This window comes from Lagenorhynchus albirostris, chromosome 5, assembly GCF_949774975.1.
Source record: "Lagenorhynchus albirostris chromosome 5, mLagAlb1.1, whole genome shotgun sequence".
NCBI classification, from domain to species: domain Eukaryota; kingdom Metazoa; phylum Chordata; class Mammalia; order Artiodactyla; family Delphinidae; genus Lagenorhynchus; species Lagenorhynchus albirostris.
The window spans coordinates 37,896,977-37,912,697 of record NC_083099.1 but is presented as its reverse complement, the minus strand read 5'-3'; the positions used below and the strand labels follow the sequence as shown (position 1 = coordinate 37,912,697).

Here is a 15,721-nt window from a genome sequence, read left to right as displayed (position 1 = left end):
ATTAGATGTTTGCTGAATAAACGGAGCCATGGATGACTGATGGACATCCCTGAGCACCTCTTCTTCTGCCCCCATTTGGTCAGGCCATGCTGTCAGCTGATACTGTTAAGCTGTTACCACACTCAGACCTTTTAAGGCAATCACTAAATCCTTCCATGTGGGGAAAATAATGCTCTAAGAAGGCAACAAGCCAAGTGATCCTGGGCTTTTTCTTTCTATTTTCTTTTTTTGGCTGCCTTATTTCCTACTTTGCACTTAGACCTCTTTTTTGGCACTAGTGGAAGTTCGGAGGGCAAAGCAGGGCACTGAGAGAATTATTGCCCATAAACTACCTGATGCCAGCAACAGATGATTCCCCCATGGGCTGCTGGGCCATGTAGGAGAACCCACTGGGTAGAGCTGGCCAAGGCCAGAGGTAACGTAGATGATTCCAGGTATTTAGCATCTACTCAAGTGTCCCCCACAGGCACATCCAGAGTGTCTATGAGCAAGGTGTGAATGCTGGCTCCTGTGCAGGCGTGAGACACGGGCACCAGCCCACAGTTGGGTTGAAGTAGTTTGTTTCCTGCTCGAGGATCTCCCCTCCCCCGACACGCTTCTAGCAGATCAAAGGTAATATGCCTGGAAATAATTTCCCTCTTGGTTTGAGAGTTCTGTGGTTAAAAACAAAACTACCTGTTTACAAAGAAAAGAAAAAAATGACAGGCGAGAAAAACATCTGGGGGCACAGAGGGAGGAAAAGGAGAAACAAAGCACGTTTTAATTTAAACTCAGACTCTGTAAAGAGTCATGTACATCTGACATCCAGTGAAACTCTAAATGTTGTAAAGATTTTCTCTTTAGAAAGACAGTGTTCTTCTATCTCTCTCAGAGCTAGATTCAATACTTGCTTTCTTGTTACCACCTAAAGATTGTATTTATGGCTATGGTTTAAGAATAGGTGTTTCTCTTTGTGCGTGTGCCTCTGACCATATATGACAGCTAGGAGTGGACAGAGTTTCAGCAGAGGGTGTCTAATTCTTTGCAAAAACACCATCATCTTCATCCTTATCTTCACCAGTTACTGAGCACCTACTCTTTTCTTTACATACATAATTTCCTTTTGCTCAACAAGTTTGTAAGATATATATTACTATACCCATTTTACAGATGAGAAAATTGATAATCAGGTTAAATAACTTGCTAATGGTCGATAGCTAATACCTTTTACTGGGCTCATTGAAGCCATAGTAGCAGCGATGCTAACTAATCACATTAAATATAATCTTTGTTTTTTTTGTTTTTTGGAAGAAAGGATTACAGCAATAGTTACACACATACTTAGGTACCCGGTATTTCCCTCCTAAAACCGTCTCCCATTTCCATCTTTCTGTGACTGTTAACTGCAGCTACCATTTTCCTGCCTTCCAGCCTCAGAAGAGTCAAGCATCTAACAGATATTCTTTTATTTTATTTGCATAGAACTTATCTTGAGCTTTTTATCTCGTTGGCTCACTGTATCTGATTTGTCCCAATTCCTGCTATTTTTTAATCCTTAGGAGTTTTTTCTAGACTCTATACCCATTTTATTCTTTTCTCATAGCTACCACATGAATTCTTTTCTCTTCAGCCTCTTCTTCATTTGTAAAGTGGAGATAATAGTAGCAAAACTCCATTAACATCTGTAAGATAGGGCTACGATTAGTATACACCTCGATTAGTATACACCTCGCGGGACCCACGATTAAGGAAACAAGATGAGCATTAAAGAGCTCATCACAGAGCCTGGCAGATACTCTCCAGCAAGGGAACTGAAAGTTTAAATGCTTTTCTGTCTAATCCCTAGTCTCTAGCCACTTGTGGCTATTGAACCCAGGAGTGTGTTTAGCCTGAATTGACATGTGCTGTAGGTGTAAAATATACTCTGGATTTTGAAGACTTAGTATGAAAAATAGAGTGTGACATATCTCAGTAACTTTTTATATTTATTACATGTTAAAAATGATAATATGTTGGCTCTATTGGGTTAAATAAAATCCATTTAAAAATTAATTTCACCTATTTCCATTTTACTATTTTAATATGGCCACTGGAAATGTAAAGATTAAACGCATGGTGCACGTTATATTTCTACAGGACGGTTCTGCTGCAACGTGGCTTTCAATTGTTACCCGTGACCGTGACCTTTCATTGACTCCACTATGTCGGAAGAGCCACTGTCGTGGCTCTGGAAGTTTCGCGGTGACGCTGCTCCCATGGGATAGGCCTTCCATGTGGCAGTAGCCTTGGCCACGCTCGCAGCCCTGCTCCTCAGCCTCTCACCAACCCCGCCTTACCTTCGACGGGGATGGAAAATTGAACCAGAAGCAACGGATGTTACTACACAGATCAGGGGTGCTCACCCTTGACACTGTGAGGATGTGTGCGTTTTCACTGACGTGCTCTTGTTTAAACTGTGTTATAAGGGAAAGGAGAAGGAAGTAAGAAAAGTGTTTCAGCATGTGGAACTACTCTAGGGAACTCTGAAAAACCTATCTAATGCTATGTCTCGTTTTAGATAGTATGAACCAGGAGTCTATGCTTCAGAGATCATCTGCCCCTGCAATAGGTATGTTATCATGCAAGAGATATGGATCAGCAATAGAGAACGATTTCATTTTCCATGATCCAGCAAGGCTTCCCCTCCCAAGTGACTTTCTCACCCACGGCTAGCTGAGGTAGCGTGCATCCCAGACGCTCCGCAATCGGGGAAAGGTCTTTCAGCTTGTTCTGCTGTTTTCTCCCTTCTTCACTCACAATCCTTTCCTTCAACCACTGGTAGCACTAGAGATAAGAAGAACATTTAAATATTAATGTCTGGTAAGGGTTTGATGCAAAGATTGTTAATTCAATAAAATGTAAGAGCCTCGTGGTGAATTCCTCAGTCTTCTTGGCTCTGACCTTTCTGTTTGATGGTGACAAGGATGCCTATGTCTTCATGCAAGGAAATGTTCCCCACTGTCTCCTTCTTTGTTTACTGATTCAAGACAGATTGATTTTGACTAAAACTCACCATTCAGATCCATCGACATGCACAAAAGTTGTTAAAATCCTAACATATAATCAATTAGATCCCATCTGGACATGATGTTTCATATTGCAATAGCCCTTTGAATGTAGGGGAAAAAAGGCATTTACATTTCACCAGGGTCTATTATGTTTCCTTGTTGTCAAGGAAGTTGGGTGCCAAGCTTTCTTCTCAAAGGAAGTCATTATCTTACATTTCCTGCTGTAACTATCCTTCTCCCTCTTGCCTTCAATTTACTCCTAGTCTCTTCAGTATTCTTATAATAGTGTTTTATTGTTAGCTTTCTCTGCTCCTCCTAGAAGCAGATGTGAATGGTGTAATTGATAGGTACTGAGTACATTTTAAAGTCACACCACGAGGCATTTGGAACTTCCCCAACCAGGGATGGAACCTGTGCCCCCTGCAGTGGAAGCGCAGAGTCTTAACCACTGGACCACCAGAGAAGTCCCATTTTAAAGTTTTAAAGTGGATAAACACTTTCCCAAACGTGTATTACCTTTTGTATAACGTTTGAAACTTAAAAAGGCAAGGGAACTTAAAAAGGTAAATGAGAAACTAATCTTTAAAACCTCTGAGAAGAGACTGACCCTGATGTAGACTATGAAGTGAGCCTGATTTCCTAAATATAAGAAAAAGAATATTTTAGAATTTCTCAATGCCCTATTTTTCAGAAGGTTCTGCTCTTACTATGAAACAAGGAACAATAGACCCTTACGTACAAAGCTAGCACTATGCAGCAACACCCAAAGGAAAAGAATATTTGTAAGAATCGGTTAGTCTGTTTTAGTGACAATAATAAAAACCATCTCCCTGTGTGGCAACGTAGACTTTCTCCATTGCATGCGTTCATGACATAATTGCTACCACAGACCTTTACCTTCCCAAAGGCAGTGGAAAGCTGGGCAATCATCACAAAATCTCCACCCATATGATTTCAATGGGCTGCTGGCTTTTGTTTTTTTTAAGTATTTTTTTCATCATTCTAAGACAGTATTTCCAAAGAAAAAAACCGCATTATGTTTTGTTATGATTTTTGGAATGATTTTTGCAGATATGAAAAGAAAAAACAACAAGCAGCCCCAGTTCTGTTCTCCTCCTAGATCTCAGAGGCTTATGGTCTGGCTCCTCACATGAAGCTTGCTTAGAGAGATGGCCAAGAGTTTTCCCAGTCTCGGCTCCGGAGACCTTAGCTTCCTCCAGCAGGAAGTGTGGCCTTGAGCATCTCTCCAGAGATGACGGCTGGTGCCAGTGGTGATGAGGTAGGTGGACAGTTAGGAGCAATGAGCACCGTGATGGGGGCCGAGCAGCCTTCCCTGGAAGCATGCTGGGTACATCAGAGAGCCCCTGAACTTACTTCTACTGTCCTCAAGGGGAAAAACATCACCGATCCGCACTTTAGTTTCATAACATTTTTCAGAGGATGAGTATCTCTGAATGTTATTCAAATGAAAAAAAAAAAAACAACCACGGTTGAAAACCAATAGCCAAGTGCTTCTTGAACAATTGCTTTTTATTAGAACTAGGAGAGTTCCTGAGGTTTCAACATATACCACACACATGAAGATTGACTGATTCATCAATCTTTAGGAAGATTTCTAAAAGTAACAAATACCAAACATTCATTTATTGAGTACCTTTCTTCCCACCCTCAACATAAATCTCACTCTAATCACTGGAAAACATAAGCAGGTTAGGGTTTTTTTTTTTTTGCGGTACGCAGGCCTCTCACCGTTGTGGCCTCTCTTGTTGCGGAGCACAGGCTCCAGACATGCAGGCTCAGCAGCCATGGCTCACAGGCCCAGCCGCTCCGCGGCATGTGGGATCTTCCCAGATCTTCCCGGACCGGGGCACGAACCCGCGTCCCCGGCATCGGCAGGCGGACTCTCAACCACTGTGCCACCAGGGAAGCCCCTAGGTTAGGGTTTTTAAAAAGTAGATGCATAGTATTTCTACTGCTTTCCTCATACCAAAGGAAACAAATGTGTTTTGGAAATACATAACTTTAACTGCTTTACAAGTAGGAAAATGTTAGCATAAGGAGGAGATGAGGCTTAACTAAAATATTAATTAAATATGGAAGTGAAACTGTTTTTGGTAAGAAGGTTGGTGGTGGGTGTGGTTGTATGCAATAATAAACCCAACTTGTTGACTGTGGGCAGTAATCCACGAATCAGAAGATGAAATTTCATCTTCTATTCCACTTGCTTAATCCTATTCCTGCAGTGGTTTGATTACATGTTGATTGTTCTTTCTAAGTTAGTGGAAGGCAGGGATGGCTTCTCGTTCATCTCAACATCTCCAGTCTTGACACAGTGGTTGGCCCAGAGGGGCTCAGCCAATATGGTGGTGAGGAAGGGATCTGAGAAACCAGGGTTCCACAGGATAAAGATAGATCTCTTCAATTTTTCAGATTGAGCACAGACACTTCCTTCTTAAAGAAGTACAACTCAGCTGGCAGCCCTGCATGCTTCCACAGTGCTTGTGGATTCCACATAGTTTCATAATTCACCCCTTCTCATGTCTGTCTCCAGCAAGTCCCTGAGTTACATTGAGACTGTCCCTGTATCCTCAGCCCTCAGTACAGGGCCTGGCACTGAGTAGACGCTCAGTAAATATTTGCCAAAGGAACAACTGAATGAGCTTTTCTCCACAGATTAGTGGGCTATTGCTTTTATACATGTCACAAAATTCTTTAAATTTTCCAAAAGCCTCTTTCTTTGCCATCTCCTATTGCTGTGACCATTATCTGTGTGACACCCATATTACAGGTAGCCATAACAGGGTGGGACTAGTCTGTGAGATCAGCCCCAAATCCCCCAGTTGCCTGTTAGTTAATCGTAGATTAGAACTCAGGGAGCAACTGTAAAGCCATTGACAGAATCAGTCACATTTCATTACTGGGCCTTGTCTAGAATAATTTAGCATTCAAGATCACTGATTATTTCTATCTAAACATCGAAGTCTTTGGCTCAAAAGAGCAGCAGAGTCTTCACTATTGAGGTGAAAATCTCTAGGTAAAATGCTGGAGCTAAAAAATTTCCTTCTGAAATTGTACCATAATGGGCAATATCCTTAGTTTCTTAATATGAACACCTGGAGTACTTGGACTGCCCCTCTCCACCCACTTTGATCTATGTTCAGTTTGCATGTTTCCGGTTTACCTTTGACAGAAGGGTACATATTTTTATGATTTTTCTATAAGGTATTTTCCCAACAGTAGGGAAGAGCTGTCCATAAATTTTATTGCACTTTTCATTTCTATTTAAAATTTCTATTTAAAAGCTGCTCACCTAGTCTCTTGATCAGACTTTGTTGATCCTCAGTTATGGCTCATTGCACTCATTCAAGAACCATTTATTGAGTACCTAGCATGTGCCAGGCTCTGTGATGAGTTAATGTGAGTTTCAGTTTCTGTCCTATAGGTACTCACAAATCATTGTCTGGTAACTTGAGAAGTGTTGTTTTTAGTTGGATTGCCCCCTCAATGATTTCCTCAGAAGCCTTGTTTGTACTGCCTCTTTATGGGAAATAGGTCACCATAGGTGCATGACGTGAGCTGGTCACAGCACCTTATCCTTTGGGCCACTGTCATTGGTTTATCAGGTTGGCACATGACCCAAGCTTGGCCAGTCTTCTCTGGACTGAAGCTGATAAAGAAAAAGTCTCTTTTCTCTCAGGTTACATGACTTGAAGGATGTAAGCCTGCGGTCACCAGCATTCCTGCTCCTGGCCTCGTGGAAAAGACCCACTTGTGGTAGAAGAAAATGACACTCACATGCAGGGAGAAATAGAGGAGATGGAGAGTCCTGACGATGTGCAAATCTATGGATGGAGTCACCCCTGAGGCCATCCCACTCCATCCTTCCCAGGGAGTGTCTGTCTATGCGTTCCCTTCTTTGATTAAATTAGGTTGAATTGCATTCTATTGCTTGCAGCCAGAGGATTCTAAGACTCTGTAAGAAGTGTTTATGGAATGACAGAAGAAAGTACCAATAACTGAGTTTTATAAAGTGAGGACAGGTTTCACAGAGTGAAGACAACCAAGATTTGTCTTTAGGGATGAGGAGAGCTTCCACAGCAGGATGTAAAGAAGGGCATTTTGGGGAGGCAAAAAAGAGTACAGTGCATTTGGGTGAAAAATGAAGTAATATGATTTGGGGAGAGACAAGAACGAAAAACGGGTTCAAGAGTATTTCCTTGAATGCTTTTTGTGGGTTTTAGGTTTTGTCCTATAATCAGTGATTGGGAAGTCATTAAAGGATTTTAAGCAGGGTTACGATATAGTCAGATTAATCTTTTAGAAAGATAATTGGTCACATAATTGAGATAGATAATAGAAAACTGGTGGGTACCTGAAAAAGGGAGCGGGGGGAATCAGAGAGTCCAGATGGGAGGTTAATGCAGCAAACCAAGTAAGCAGTGATGAAGATCTGAACAAGGGTGGTACAAGGAATGGACCACAGAGCGTCAGCATGTGGACTGGAGGAGTTAGTGCCCCGCTGAAGAAGACTGAGGGAGGAGAAGAGGCAGCTGAGATAATGCCTTGGCTTCTGACTGGGATGACCAGATGGATGGGTGGAGGCATTGTTAAATGAGAAGGAAATGTAGATTCTGGGGAGTGAGGACAGATTCCATTAGACATGACAGATGCCCATGGGACAGCCACGTGGACATGTCTGATAGGCATGAAGAAGTAGTGGTGTTTAGCTCAGCGGTGAGTCAATGCTGATGACACTGATTTAGAAGTCTTTGTAACAGTGGTGGGCCAGATGCAGCCTCCCAGAAAACCCCCTGGGCAGTACTACTTTCTAAAAGATAGGTATTTTTTCACACTCAGTTAGTTTATCCTTCAAATCTAGTTCAATATTTATAGCAGAAACAAAGTATTAGCAACCTTATTTTATTGTAACTTAAAACAGCCAGTGTGAAATACCAACCATTTATTCTATTTTGGGGGAAGGTGAAAGTTGCCATCTTATTTATCTATTTGCCTAGGTCTTTATTTTTTAAAAAATGTTTTTACTATTAGAATTCTCATTCAATCTTAAGGTTGAAATATATATATATATATATATATATAATTAGTAGTAGTAGTATTTTTTGCTTTAGTTACTCAAGTGGTTTTTCTAAGTGTACATATATTAGTCCAGAAAGCACTTGGACTGATGAATTAAGAAGCCTTGAGGGTTTGCAGAGCTCTAAAGAAGCGTGCTTTGTGACTGGCTGCCTTTCACCTGTTGAGAGTCCTTATTTATTGCTAAGGATGTTTCAACAGATGCTGAAAAGTCAACAACAGAAATATTTTTAGGGTTGCTTTTGGGCTTAGTCACCTTCAAATATTTTGCATCTCCTTTTCTTTTCCTCCTTTCGTTAGTGCATTTTTAAAAGCTTTTCAGCTGTTTATAAGCTTTTCTCAAATAGTGATGGAGATCAGCCAATCATATACTTCAAATACAGTGTAGTAGCTACTTCCTCCTTTAAAAACCTGAGTTTGAAGGGAAACAAAAATGCCTTTAGGGAGATGCACTGAGAGCCAGGAGACCTGGGTTCTACTTTTAACTTTTTCTATTATGAGTTTATGCTGTTGGATTGTTATCTAATCTCTTTGTGCTCAGTTTCTGCATCTGGAAAAGGTTTACCCTCTTATAAGGATAGTCTGGAACAAACACCTGGTATATATGGAAGCACTTTGAGTTTTTCAGAAAGTCTCTGAAAGAATGTAAGACAACATGCTTGGCTACAACTGGCTAAAAGCCATCTGTATCCATTTATCTTTGTGAGGAAAAAAGGAGATGAATAAAAACACTTAGCCCGGTGCTTGGCACATAGTAGGTGCTCAGCAAAATCACAATTTTCAATGCTTCTCTTTCTTCACTCTTTTCTTGCCATCCACCTTTTATCCCTTCTTTCCTAAGATGCTTTTCGTTTTTCTTTGCTGACTTATTCAAAACCTTCCATTTTTCAGAAACAAGACCCTATATAATATTCTAGGATAATTAGTGTAATAATGCAAAACTAGAAGCAGGACCATGTCACCATGTTTTAGGAAATATTTATGTTGTATTATCTTAGAGAACAAACAAGCTAATAGGTCAACTGATACAGCAGAGAGAAAAGTGATAGACCTAGAGTCTGGAGAAGGTCCTGATTAGGGAAGCACACGGTGGTTCCAGCCACACTGATTAAAAGGTCGCTGGTTTGGGCTTAACTTGAGTTGTCCTTGTGCTGACTTTGTGCTGATGGAGACAAGAGGCTGTGTCAGACTTCTGCTTCCTCTTTGGGGCCTTTGGCATGTATGAATTTTGAAAATGCCTATGTTCTCTCCCTAGACATTACAGAGTAATTTGTGATTCTAATGTTATTACACATTCTCTCAAGTTTTAAAAAACAGACATGTTGTTATTAACAAGGAGAGATTTTGGAGTACCCTCCAAGTAAATTAATCATCAAGATCTTCTGAATGGAGGTAACTTTATGTCAATGATCTTAAATATCTTTATGCTTCAGAGAAGAAATTAAGCTGCAAGACTGAGCAGCCGGAGTTGATCTCTGCAAATGCCAGCCCTGAGCCCCCGTGACAGAGGCTTGGCTCTGTATCTGCTTCCCAAACCCTCCCTCCTTACTCCCCATCCTCACATATTAAAAAACGTCAACCGAACTCAAAACCTATTCAACTACAGCCGGTTTGCCACATGTGGATTAAACCTCTATGGCTTAAATTTTGTTTTGTCAAGAAAAGTAAAATTAGATCCTCTTACATAGAAAAGGGATTTTACGTTTCCTAAGTTTCGAAGGAGGAATGAAATGCCTTCTTGAATATAAGAATTAGTGTAGGAATTCGGGTCTACGAATCCAACCAGGTCATTGGGCATCTCCCCCGGTCCCCAGAGGAGGAGAACTTTCTGCACTGATGCCTGACCAGAAGTAGAGACCTACAGAGGGCTTGGGGAGCTGGCCAGGGAACACCGGCCAGCCCAAGGCCACACTCGGCCTGAGCCAGGGAGCCACAGGCTGCTGCAGAACTGTTCTGTTCAATCTCCTTTTTTCCCTTGCTCCTATCCCCAGACTCTTTCCTAGGGGTGGAGGAAAATACCTTCAGTGAAGCCCTGGAACTTTCAGGCACCCCATTTCCATATTTTCCTGAGATGATGCCACAGGCCAGTGGAGACCATGTCATCGCTCCGACGCCTACAGAAGAAAAAACCTTAAAAAGTTACTTCAGCAAACTGGGATCAAAAGTGTCGGGGTGTTTAGAAAGGACTTGGTTAGTTTTGGGGAAAACTGGCCAGATACATGAGCTAATATCAGCATAAGTCTTTTCATTACAGTTCAGGCATCTACAAATCGTGCTTCATTTTTATAAACCTACCAAACGTGCACTGTTGGTTATGGGGAACAGGCCATATAATCAAGCCTGAAAATGTGGCTTATCCATAGTTTTCGGATGACCAAAATTTATGTTTCTTTTTACACTCAGAGATAAACACTTTTGCTTGCACAGAAATCCAGCTCTTCGCTTGTTCACTCAGTGCCTTAATAGTGCCTGGTGCAAAGCAGGAGCACAACGCCCGCTGCACAGTAAACACGCAGTGATAGCAATGACAACCATTGTTATTGCTGTTGTTGAACTTTTGTATCCTTTTTTTCTTACCCAGCATTTTCCCACTCGTGTAAACCCCCATTTCTTATGAAGAAAATTATCTCTGGAATCTGTTTCAATAAGTACGCCTGAAAATGTGGCTTACTTAGGTTTTTCTGATGCCCCAAATTCTCGTGTACATGTTGTGTATATATTTTTTCCCTCTCTTTGTCATTATGTCTACCTACGAAAACATGTGTCCCTGGCTTGTCAGCCGTTCTTGAATTCCCATTCTGACTCAGTTCTAGGCAAAGTAGGAGATACAGATGTACAAATCCATAATTTTTGGGAAAGGCAGTCACAATCCACTCAGAGATGCATTCTTGGCTAGAGCGACTACCCTATGAACAATACGTTTATTCATTGTTTCTTCCCTCCATTCTATATGCATTTTTTGAACACCTACTGAGTACAGCTTGTACACCAGTCACAATTTACAGCTCTGCTTGGCTGTCATGAGTGATACTCTGGAGGTTACATACAGGCACTTTTGATTCTTCCAGTCTCTGGAATGCGTATTGCTGACAACCCCTAGGTTAATTAGGAACATTTAGGAAAGCATTTCAGTAACATTTTTTTCTGGATCACTGATCATCCTGTTGTTAAAAATAATCAGTAAATTTGATTGTGAAGATTTACCTATTTTATGGTAGAGCTCTGGTAGCTGAACCTCCACTTTCTCTCTCTGGAAAAGATGGTACTCAGCTTGTTCACAGACTGGTGGGATCATGTTGAATTGTCTTGCTACGGAGTAGGCTTCCTAGGGAGAAATAAAAGTGCAGCTGAATTTATACCTGATGAGAAATAAGGCTGTATGCATGAAAAAATTTCATTTTGGTGAAATCAATACAAACCAAGAAAAATGTAGATTGCCAAATAGTAAGCAAAGTTATGACCATCAATTTCACTAAGAAATACCAATGCAGGAAATCCTTATTATTCTTTGAGAGGTTTTGGAATCAGTAAGGTCCAGGGAAAATTAGTCAAAGTATGAATTATGGACTATTACAAAGAAAACATAGTTTGACTATTTCTAGGTTCCTAAAGAAATAAAACTTAACTAATATATAATATAAAAATGATCTGTAATTAGCATGTTATGAACAGTACCATTATTTAATACATTAAAAAAAAACCCTGGAATATTGTGTTCATATGTCTCGTTAGCTGAGAAATCTACTCTCTTACTACCAGAGATCATGCTAAAGCACAATTGCTGTTAGATACCTGCACCCTCCCTATTGTACTCTGAGCTGAGGAGATCCACCCCCCATATCCATCTCTATTACTGATGGAATTGATCGTAGAATTCTAGTGCCATTGTGATTGTGAAGAAAGTTTGCAAAAGATCTTACAACTTACACATGATATCTAACAAACAATAATAGGTACTCAATGGCCATTTCAAAATAGGAATGAAATTACCATGATCTCCATGGCGCTCCAGCGGGAGGTTCCCCAGTACATTGCCATCCCTTGGTTTATCACATGTGTCATGGCTCGAACGATTTCTATGGAAAGCCAAATAGTTAGCACTACATATACTTTTCAAAGTTATACAGTCTTTGTTTTTCCTTTTCCTGCCCAAAGCTTAGATATTTAATGCAATTATTTGTTGGATTAATATAATTACTTTGACACTGGTGATAACATAATAGTCTAACATAAAATATTGATAGTTTGGAGGTGGCTGGTACTTTTGGGTAAACTGACGTTCCATTTTCAGATTGCAGCAACAACATGAAATGATATTAAAAACAGAATGACCACTTTAAGTTCTTCCTTTACTTTTATCGCTTCAGGGTTCCTGGCTGGATAAAAGAACACATGATTCACCTCTTTCAGAACATGGGGACCTTAAGGGCTCACTAAAGTGAGAAGTGAGAGAAAGCATTTGTTTTGACTTTGTAGAATGGAGGGTCATTGGGGATAGAAGGCCTGCCTCTGTGTGTGGGATCTGCAGAGCTAAGACTCACTCAGAGTGGCTGTTTAATAGAGATGACTCAACAACAATGTGTTTGGCAGAAAGATAAACATATTAAATGCTGAACAAACAGCCAAAGCCACAGTGGCTCCCAGCCCGCATGGGCTACTCTGTCCTTGACCACTTTGGACCAAAGTTCATTCTAAGACACCCATGTCATGCATTTCACTGAGGCCTGCGTGTGGCCCCGCCCTGCTTGCTCATCAGCCTCTTTCAGCCTGACATCATATTTCCTAAACAGGAGAATGAACCCCTTCCCAGAGGGGTGGGGCTGAGCTAACCTTGGCACCAGCCGATGTGATGCAGAACCAGGGAGCGTGGAGAACCTCAAGTTCAATTGAGTGATAAGTCACAGACACGGCTGGATTTCTTCTATAAAGCGGGTCAGCCAAATACCCAGGATGCTAGGTCATCTGACGTTTTCAAGGGGTTGCAGGCCACGGGCTTTTCTTGCCCCACTAATATCTGGTAGGTTACGTGTCCTTCAGAAGAATCAAATCCTTTCTCAAACTCAAGTTGAGTAGATGTGTTCTTCTTTTATTTCTCACCAGCAATCACTGTCTTAATTGATCAGGGACAGGATTTGGAACGAGACAGCGAGGGTTAGGCTCTTAGCTCGCTTGCTTGTTTGGCTTACGTAAACCATTTAAAATTGCCCTTGGTTTCTTTGTTTGGAAGATGGGAGTGCTTTTACTCACCAGAGTCCCAACAGAGGTAGAACTTGGCTTATGAGGAAAATATTTTTCTTTCTTGGAGAAAGAGTTCTAAATATCAGTTTATTACTCAGCAACTAAATCTATGAAGATAGTTCTCCCTTGATAAAGCAAATGAGATACAAAAGGTTATATGAAACCTTTTCTTTCCTTTTATTATACAAATGGAAATGAGTACCTGTGCTAAAATTTCTGGAAGTCTAAAGCCATTATTTAAATCTCTGCCCCAAAGTATTCTCTCTTTGGAGATCTCCATTGTTGTGCTAGTTCCCTTTCCTTTCACATCCTGTTTCATCCAGAGCTGAGATGTTCATCCAGTCAACAGGATTTATGGGGCGTCTGCTACACTGGGGGTTGGGGATATTGGGGCAAATCAAACACGTTGGTAAACACTGAGGAGGTTAACAGAATAAAATGAGCCCGAGAGCCTCCCCTGTCTCCATTCTGTAATCACGTAAGATGAGCACAGGACTGGCCAGTGGCTTGGCCATGCGGCAGTTCCCGAGGCCTTGGCAAGAGCAGGTAAGGTGGAGTGGAGGTGGTACTCCTCCTGTACCTTCATTCCCTTATTTCACACACACGTATTAAGAACTTAATATTTGCCAGGCACTGGGTTCATCTGTGAGTAAAACAGATACAAAGCTCCTTGAGCTCTGAACTGAGTGGAGAACATGGAGATGTAAACAAGTAGGTAATTACAAAATGTGACATGTTATGAAGAAAACCAATAGGGGGCTGAGATAGGGAATAAGAGGGAAGAACCGATTTTAGTTGGTTAAGGAAGGTCTCCCTGAGGAGTAATGTTTAGGCACAAAAAATAAATAGGGACCAGTCAGGTGAAGAACAGTGGAGGAGGATTGTAGGCCACTGGAGCAGCACGTGCAAAGGCCCTGAGGCTGGACAGAGCTTGGTGAGCTCCCGCAATCAGGAAGCCACGGAAGCTGAGTCAGGAAGGAGGACAGGGCTACAGGATGGAGTTGGCAGAGGGCAAACCGTGTTATTTGTCTGTTATTCAGGGCTTGATGGGAAGTCACTAACATTTTTAGGTAAGGAAATGACGATGCAGTGAACATTTCAGAACACTATCTGACCGTGCTGTGGGGCTGGAGGGGGGCTGGAGGAAGCAGGAAGATCTTTAGGAAGGTATTGCAGTACTCCAGGCAGGAATTGAGGGGGCTTGGAATCGGGAGGTGGTAGCAAAGACAGAGGCATGAATGGATCAAAATCTGTTTGGGGGGTAGTATCCCCTAGACTTGCAGATGGACTGAATGTGGCAAGCGAGGACGAGGAGGAATGAAGGCGATCTCCCAGATAACTGGCCATTCACCGAGATGCAGGAGACTGAGCGAGGAACAGGTTTGGGAGGAAGAGCCAGGGTCTCCCCTTGGACATGCCAAAAATGGAGATGACTGTGAGAGACTGAGGGGAGATGTCAAGTGGAGATAACTGGATAACGACACAGTGAACAACCTGGGCTGGAAGCGAGCTATTTATTTATTACCAGTCTTTAACTGTATTTAAATCCATGGAAGTGGATGAGACTATAAAAGGGAAGTCTGCCCAGAGAAAAGAGTAGAGGTTCTAAGAGCCAGAGCAGGAGTCGGGGAGAGGTCACTGCAGCCAGAGGGGCAGGAAGGAAGCCAGATGGGGGGACAGTTCAGAATCAAGAATAGGGAGTGCTTGCAGAAGGAGCTGTGCCCGAGGACCAGAACACACGAGCATTCGAGTCAGAAGGGCACAAAACAGCGTCCATAGGATTTGGCTGTGTGACAGGGAGGTCACTGCAGACCATGAAAAGAGTGCTGTCAGTGTCTGTGGTGCGTTGGGACAAAGGCCAGGCTGGAGCCAGTGGTAGCATGGGCGTGGGGAAGGGAAGGCGTTAGAGACAACCTGGGTAGACTCAAGTTAGGAAATGAATGGAGCAGAGAAAGAGGGCAGCAGCTGAAGGGGTACTCAGAGTCAAAGGAGAGTTTTATTTTAAAACTGGAAGATGTAAGAGTAAGCCTTTATGCCACTGGGAGTGATCTAGATAGGGGAGTTACTGAGGATGTGGGCTAGAGGGTTGGGGAGTATGGAGGGAGAGAGACTTGACACAGGGAGATGGAGGAGAACAACACTCCTGGGGGTGGGAAGGACACTTCTGGCAAGATGGTGGGACCTCAGGAGGTTTGGAGAACTCATCATAGGAAGACAGGGGAGCCCCTGTTTGATGAATTCAATTCTCAATAAACTATCAATCAAGTGAAAAAGAGGTGGGAAGTGAGGAAAAGGTGAGAAGGAACAGTTCTGAGCGTGGAAGAGCCTATGCAAGATGCCCTTATGCCCCAGGTACTTTAGCT

General features: G+C 42.1%; 1 protein-coding gene across 3 annotated transcripts in view; it reads right to left on the bottom strand.

Annotated features, from left to right (window-relative positions):
* Window positions 1-15,721, bottom strand: part of KCNAB1 (potassium voltage-gated channel subfamily A regulatory beta subunit 1) — a 419,111-nt gene that overhangs the window by 34,606 nt on the left and 368,784 nt on the right. For all 3 annotated transcript variants that reach the window (XR_009540663.1, XM_060149876.1, XM_060149877.1), the window contains exons 9-12: window positions 12,111-12,196; window positions 11,325-11,445; window positions 10,140-10,234; window positions 2,682-2,802 (exon numbers count right to left, since the gene is read on the bottom strand). Coding sequence is in view for 2 of the 3 variants with exons in the window: in XM_060149876.1 (XP_060005859.1) it covers window positions 2,682-2,802; window positions 10,140-10,234; window positions 11,325-11,445; window positions 12,111-12,196 (423 nt within the window). In the remaining variant the exon portion in view is untranslated. The remainder of the gene's footprint in view (window positions 1-2,681; window positions 2,803-10,139; window positions 10,235-11,324; window positions 11,446-12,110; window positions 12,197-15,721) is intronic.